The 7,158-nt window shown below is 41.8% G+C and overlaps 1 protein-coding gene across 1 annotated transcript in view; it reads left to right on the forward strand.

The window, feature by feature from the left end:
* Positions 1–847: 847 nt before the first annotated feature.
* The window catches only part of ppp5c (protein phosphatase 5, catalytic subunit), a gene marked incomplete at its 5' end in the record, with an annotated part of 9,796 nt that continues 3,485 nt past the window's right edge, over positions 848–7,158 (forward strand). The window contains 11 exons of the mRNA XM_037677945.1: positions 848–926; positions 2,443–2,684; positions 2,973–3,120; positions 3,829–3,950; positions 4,024–4,089; positions 4,178–4,276; positions 4,369–4,474; positions 4,548–4,690; positions 5,898–5,985; positions 6,060–6,100; positions 6,183–6,361. Coding sequence (XP_037533873.1) covers positions 848–926; positions 2,443–2,684; positions 2,973–3,120; positions 3,829–3,950; positions 4,024–4,089; positions 4,178–4,276; positions 4,369–4,474; positions 4,548–4,690; positions 5,898–5,985; positions 6,060–6,100; positions 6,183–6,361 — 1,313 coding nt within the window. The remainder of the gene's footprint in view (positions 927–2,442; positions 2,685–2,972; positions 3,121–3,828; positions 3,951–4,023; positions 4,090–4,177; positions 4,277–4,368; positions 4,475–4,547; positions 4,691–5,897; positions 5,986–6,059; positions 6,101–6,182; positions 6,362–7,158) is intronic.

Consider the following 7,158-nt stretch of genomic DNA (forward strand, 5'->3'; position numbering starts at 1 on the left):
TAATTAGACTGTAAATATTGACTGTCTCACTGATTTGAAATGATTTACTGACCCCTGGAGGTAAAACAAAATACTACTTAAATCTCTTGAATAGCCATTGTCACAATTTAGATCAGTTTTTATTTATCAGAAACAGGTAAAATTACTAAACATTAGATAAATATAAACGTACCAGCTGTCTTTGGATTGGTTTTACAGCTCCTCCTGGAGGATCCTGAGGAGCTCCTAGTCCAGAGATTTTAATCTTGAACCTAACATCTTGCTTTTCTTAGTTTTCACATATTTGAATTTGTAATAATACGCTCTATTCACACCTTATTTTACTAAGTTTAAGCTTGACAACTTAATTTATTCATTGCATTTTAGGGATTTTTTTAAATTATGTTTTTATTATAGGTGTTTCTGGCCATATGTATTTTAAGATGTATTCTTTTTATTTATTTTTTGTTGTTGTTATAACCCTATGGCATGTTTACTGGTTGTAAAATACTATAATAAATACAATGTAAAAAAAAGAGTATCTATTATGTCAAAAATAATATAGAAATTACTTGATATATTTTATAATCAACAAGTTTTTTTTAGCTTTACTGAATAATTTTAGGTCTATCTATGTTCATTATTTATTTAAAAAAAAAACAGAAATTATTTTATTTTTAATTATATAAGTTTGTGTTTATTAATATTTAAAAGTTTACGCATGTATCTACATAAAAAGTACAGTTTACATTTTACTGCTTTTCATTTCCTGAATAATAATAACTTGTAAAACTCCTCCATAATAAAAAATCTAACTGAAAGTGGAGTAAAAAGGAAACAGACTCTACGACCTTTACGACAGTCGTAAAGCGACACGGAGAAGAAGATGGCGGAGGTAGCTAACGATGCAGAGCTACTCAAGGAGAAGGCAAATAAGTACTTCAAAGGTAATTCAGAGGACCTGACAAGCTGGTGACTTATTTTAGCAGCTTAGAATAGACAACTACAGGATCTGCAGAATGATTTTAACTAATTAATGATTAATGGAGCCGGTTTCAAATGTTACGCAAAGCTAATGCTAACCAAACTCCATTCATTCCTTTGACGGCTGGCGCTTTAGCCGCTAAGCTAATGCTAACTTTAATCTCCTTTGGTGCTTTAGCCGCTAAGCTAATGCTAACTGTAATCTCCATTCATTCCTTAGGTAGTTGGTTAGCCGTTGCTGCTTTAGCTGCTAAACACGCCGTCAGCCACTGACAGTCAGTGTTTTGTGAGGGCTAACGAGCTCGGTGTGTTTAAATCCAGCCTTAGTGTCATTTCTTGTGTATTTTTAGGTGGAATCGACAGTAGAGCTCGTTGTGTTAGCTAGCTCATGTGCTGTTAGCAGAGCTGTTTCTTAACTTTAACAGCATCCAGGATGTTCAGCGAACTGCGGCTTTCTCTCACCGTGACCGCGTGTTGTTGACGAGCATGTTTCAGAAGGAGCTCACCCCTTCTCTGCTTGTGAAAGAAACAATTGTTCAGTAACTTCCTCGTGTGAACGTGCTGTAACTGTGCACACGTCATGCCCTCTCTTTTCTATATAAACCCTTTAAAGAAGCCGTGCTTTCGTGTATCTGGATGCACAGCTCTAGTTTTCTGTGGACTCCGACAACAGCCCCAGGTGTAAAATAAATACAGAATATAAGTCTTAGCAGACCAGTAACTAATGTACTACAAGAGGGGTTAGGGGTAAGAATACTAAGAGTGTGCTATTTTTATCCATTTAATTTGTACTAATTGTAATTTAGTTGTAAGTAAATCTGAAAGTTTTTTTTTTAATCATTCTTAGTGCACTTTTGTGTGCTAAAGTAAAACCATTTCATTTATACACAAAGTACACTCGAGTACATTACAAATTATATACTAATTTACAAGTTGTAAGCTAAATTTTATAGTTTTAATGATGATAAATAGTATAGTGTGTGCGGCGCGCCACTTATGGTTTAGAGATTTAACAGCAATTTATCTTTTTATGTACCAGGTAAGTTTGCCTTTATACCTCATTTATACCATAGTTAGAGTGAGGACAGAGGATGCAGAGGACAAAGAGGACAGAGTGAGACGGAGGAGGATGACTCACCCCTGAAGTGGGAACAGATGGACAAAGATTTTGATTGTTGTTGATAAAATGCTGGATTTAGATTTATTTGTTTAATGGTCCAACACTCGGTGTGAAACGAGTCCGTACTGATTAATTCAGTGAGTGACTGAACGTCTCTCTGTTTTTGATCTTGTGCTATTAATGAAATCAGTTTTGTTTGAATCGAGATTAAGACCAATCCCTTTTTTAATGTCCTGTAAACATAAAGGTCTTCGCACTTCATCGGTCTGAACTCCTCAGAACTGAGTCCGTTTCACATCTTGTTGTTCGGCTCCTGCATCGATCCACAAATGTTCATTCGGTGCCGATTTGTTTTTCAGAAAAAGATTACGATAATGCAATCAAGTACTACACAGAGGCCCTGGAGCTCAATCCACAAAATGCCATCTACTACAGCAACCGCAGCCTGGCGTACCTGCGCACAGAGTGCTACGGCTACGCCCTGGCAGACGCCACCAAGGCCCTGGAGGTAGACAAAAACTACATAAAAGGATATTACCGCCGTGCCACCTCCAACATGGCGCTGGGCAAGTTCAAAGCTGCTCTAAAGGATTATGAAACGGTAAGAAATCTAACATATTTCACTTTGAGCTGCCATCTGAGAAACATTTTCATAACTCTTGTCCCTCATTTTGTCTCACAACTTCTGCTGACTCATGAAATACTTCAAAATAGTGACATTTCTGTAATTCAGTCATCATCACAGTTGATTAAAAGCTCCATTTAGTGTCTGGTTTGTTCAGTTTTAGTACCAAAGACCCTTTTTTTACCATCTATGTTCTCATTGCTTGCAGCCACACCTACCTATGTGTCCTAATACTGGTTAACAGGCGCGCTCAATGTTTTCCAGGTAGTAAGAGTTCGACCGAATGACAAGGATGCAAGAATGAAGTATCAGGAATGCAACAAGATCGTGAAACAGAAAGCCTTCGAGAGAGCCATCGCCAGCGACGAGAAGAAGAAATCAGTAGTGGACTCTCTGGACATTGAAAGCATGAGTAAGTTTCTTGGTATTACCGAACAAATGACCCGTAGATCTGCGTTTGCTGAGTTTTCACTTGACACCGCCGGTGAAACAGTCCCGATTGTTTAAACAACAACCTGCGTGATTGTTTACTGTCAACATAAAGAGGAGTGGGGATGTTCACGCACCTCAACGGTTCTGTTTCAGCTCCGAGCCCTGCGACGCCTTTATAAAACAATTACAGCGCATTTTGATTTTCTTAAAGCTTAAATGACTGTGGCTTATTTTACACAAGTAAACACTGATGTATTTATGTTTGTGCATATTAAAGAGTGAAAGAAACATGTAAACAAACATTAATAACAGGCTTCTGACCAGCGGTTAGCAGAGATGCTAACTTAACATTGAAAAGGCCGTAGAACGGCTAACACGGCTAGCATCGTGTTTATACTCAAATCAAGTAAGTCGCAGACATTAAAGGCAGTGCTGTTGTGATAACTCAGTGTTCAGACTGATCCTTAGGGTTCAGTGAAGAACGAATAAATAAAAATTAACCGTTTTACTGCAAGTAGAATTAGCCATACTGGGACAAACGGAAACCACTGCTGAGCCTGAAAGTGGCTGCACAGATCGATTTTTGGCAAAAAGTCTGTTCAGAATGAACGGTGTCCGTGATGCACCTTTAAACTGGATTCGACCTCGCACTCCTTGAAAATAAATGAAAGTTCATTTTGATTTGCAGCCATTGAGGACGAATACGTCGGCCCCAAACTCGAAGACGGGAAGGTCACGCTGCAGTTCATGACGGAGCTGATGGATTGGTTCAGAGATCAGAAGAAGCTGCACAGGAAGTGCGCTTACCAGGTAAAGCCTTGCTGCTGTCCGAGCGCACACCTAGACCTTCGTCAAACTTTAAAATGATTCTGCTCTCCTTCAGATTTTAGTACAAGTTAAAGATGTTCTGTCCAAACTACCAAGTCTGGTTGAAGTCACATTAAAGGAGGTGAGAACAAAAAGCTGAACTTCTTTGTGTTTAGTAAAGTTTGAGTCAGTTCAGATTCTGCTCGAGCTGCTGTTTCTCTCTGCCGCAGGCCGAAACGATAACGATTTGTGGCGACACCCACGGGCAGTACTACGACCTCCTCAACATCTTCGAGTTGAACGGTTTACCCTCCGAGACCAGCCCCTACGTATCCTTTTAATCTCTAAGAGCCGCTCGTCACGGTCTTACCCCTGGCTCGTTCTGAATCTGTGCGTCATTGATCTTAACAGCAGCTTCCAGCTCTTCAACGGCGACTTTGTGGACCGCGGTTCTTTCTCTGTCGAGGTCATCCTCACCCTCTTCGGCTTCAAGCTGCTCTACCCCGACAACTTCCACCTGCTCAGAGGTGAGCGCACGCTCGTAGTGTTACATGCCAGGTTTCATCAGAGAGGAGTCAAACCTGGAGCGTGTCCCTTCAGGCAACCACGAGACGGACAACATGAACCAGATGTACGGCTTCGAAGGGGAGGTCAAAGCCAAGTACACGGCCCAGATGTTCCAGCTGTTCAGTGAGGTCTTCCAGTGGCTTCCTCTGGCTCAGTGTATCAACAGCAAAGTTCTGGTAAGTTCTGGCAACAAACAACCTGAAGGTTTTATATTTGTGGCAGCGATTCAGTTTGGTTTGGGTTTGGTGATGAACTGGATCCTTTTTGTTTCAGAGCTAATCTGTCACTGGCTGTTGCTTCATGTCTGTTTTATAATAAATAAACTCTAAAATTCTAAAAATTCACGGCACAAAGTGTTTAACTCGGTCTGCTTTGGTTGTTGCCGTAATTAGAAGCTGTTAAGGGTTCATGTTCGCTCTGTTCTTTATAATCTTACTCGGTGGTCCCGGAACGTTGTTGTTCTTTAAAAACACAGAAGATGCACCGTATTTTTCGCCGTGCACGTTTCACCGCCCTGTAAGTCGCATCTGTCCAGATGTGTCTAATAAAGTGGAAAAAAACATAAATATGTCGTTTCGCCGTATATGTTGCATCTGTTGCGCGTCACCGCTGACGACCTGGAAATGTGGCCGGTGTTGTGTCAAAAATCGATTGGCTGCCAAATGGCCTTTAACAAGAATTTAACACGATTAACACTTAAAAGCATTTATTTGTTTTCTTGAAATTATAGTAAAGTTGTGTCTCAGTCTCACTTTAACTTAATAAATGCACGTTAACGGTCAAATCAGCTGCATTTTCAAACGTATTCGCTGCCTCCGTGCTCCAGGAGCGCGCAGAGGGAGGAAATCAGGAAGTAGCAACGCTGCACATTTCTTGGAAATTTAACAAGATAAGCACCTAAAAACAATTATTTGTTTGTTCGACCTTATAGTAAAGGTGTGTCTGAGTTGAACTTTTACTTAATAAATCACTTCAGTGGTCAAATCAGCTGCATTTCACCGGGGCGGCGACATGAAGCTGATTTGACAGTTGCTCCAGACGAGCTGGACTAAGGTGGCATGGTATGGCAAGATGATCGTGTCATTAATAGCCACTTTACCTATTACATGACACAACGGCATGCTGTACGACTTGAGTGCCATCTAAATGAAAATGGTAGCGTTCAATATTTTCAGTCAGAACGAATGAAAACGGTCAGATCTCAGCCAGAAACTGTTTTTAAATATGGGAAAAATCCATAAATGCTTCGCTTCGGCGTATAAGTTGCAAAAATTATGCAAAAAACTGCGACTTACAGGCCGAAAAATCCAATAAGGGCTTTTCCACCTTTCGCTGACGCCGTTACGGTTGAAGTGACGGTCCTAACGGGGCTCTTTGTCTCAGGTTATGCATGGAGGACTTTTCAGTGAAGATGGCGTCACGTTGGAGGACCTCAGGAAGATCGACAGGAACAGACAGCCTCCAGACTCGGGTAGGGACTAATTTACAAACCTCGCATGACGATAATGGAGCGGCAACACATGAACACGTGCTTTTCCTCCGCAGGTCCCATGTGTGACCTCCTCTGGTCGGACCCACAGCCTCAGGTCAGTTCAGGCGGTCGACTGGAGCTTTCAGGCCTCTCCGTTTGGAGCGACCTCGTTCTTGAATCCTGTTTGTGTCGTGTAGAACGGCCGGTCGATCAGCAAGCGAGGAGTGAGCTGCCAGTTCGGACCCGACGTGACGCAGAGCTTCCTGGAGCAGAACAAGCTGGACTACATCGTGAGAAGTCATGAGGTGAAGGCTGAGGGCTACGAGGTCACCCACTCAGGGAAGTGCATCACCGTGTTCTCAGCACCCAACTACTGGTACGTCACCAGAACGCCGCCGGGATCACCTGCTGCTGTTTCAGGAACCTTTTGGGTTCTTATCTGGAATAATAAAAAATAAGAACTTCTAAAATCAAGTATTTATAATAACTGTGACAAAAACAGGACTGAAACACTGGGAGGTGTTATACTCCAGCTAGAGGCGCTGGTGCCGGTTTAACCTCGTAAAGCTGGACTGAACGACATCACTTCCTGTCTTTAAAAGACTCCTCTGTGTTCAGTTGGACCTTTCCTTGAAGGCAGGACTCTGTCTTTTCTTCCTTTTGTCCTTGGAGGGGGGGGGACTCGGAACTGTCCGTCTGTCCGTGCATGTTGTGAGCACGGTAACAGAAAAATATAAGTTTGGTTCTGGCTTCTGTTTTGGTGCGTGGCTGCATCCAGGTGTATCAGTTGGGTTGCCACATCAAAATCCAAGATGCAGATCATTCTGCAGTTCAGGGATGCTGCTGATCTCCACAGATCATTCTGCAGTTCAGGGATGCTGCTGATCTCCACAGATCAGTGTTGGCCTCGTTGTTCCTGCAGCTCGACCTCTGATTGTTTGTGTTTTATTAAATCTGAAGTAAACAACTTACCAGTACTTTAACTGGAGTTTAGGAAAACATTTTAAACTGTGTGTAAGAGTAACAGCTGCTTTTCTAAAAACTTCCTGTAAACATTTAAAACTGAACTTCAGGAGGATGTTGGGAGGAGTCAGATCTTTTTCTTTCTGCATCACTTTCCCACCTGACTCCAGCAGCACACAGAACTGGGATTTATACTCCAGCAGCACACAG

Source organism: Nematolebias whitei, chromosome 6, assembly GCF_014905685.2.
Source record: "Nematolebias whitei isolate Nwh7 chromosome 6, NemWhi1, whole genome shotgun sequence".
In the NCBI taxonomy this organism is placed as follows: Eukaryota; Metazoa; Chordata; class Actinopteri; order Cyprinodontiformes; family Rivulidae; genus Nematolebias; species Nematolebias whitei.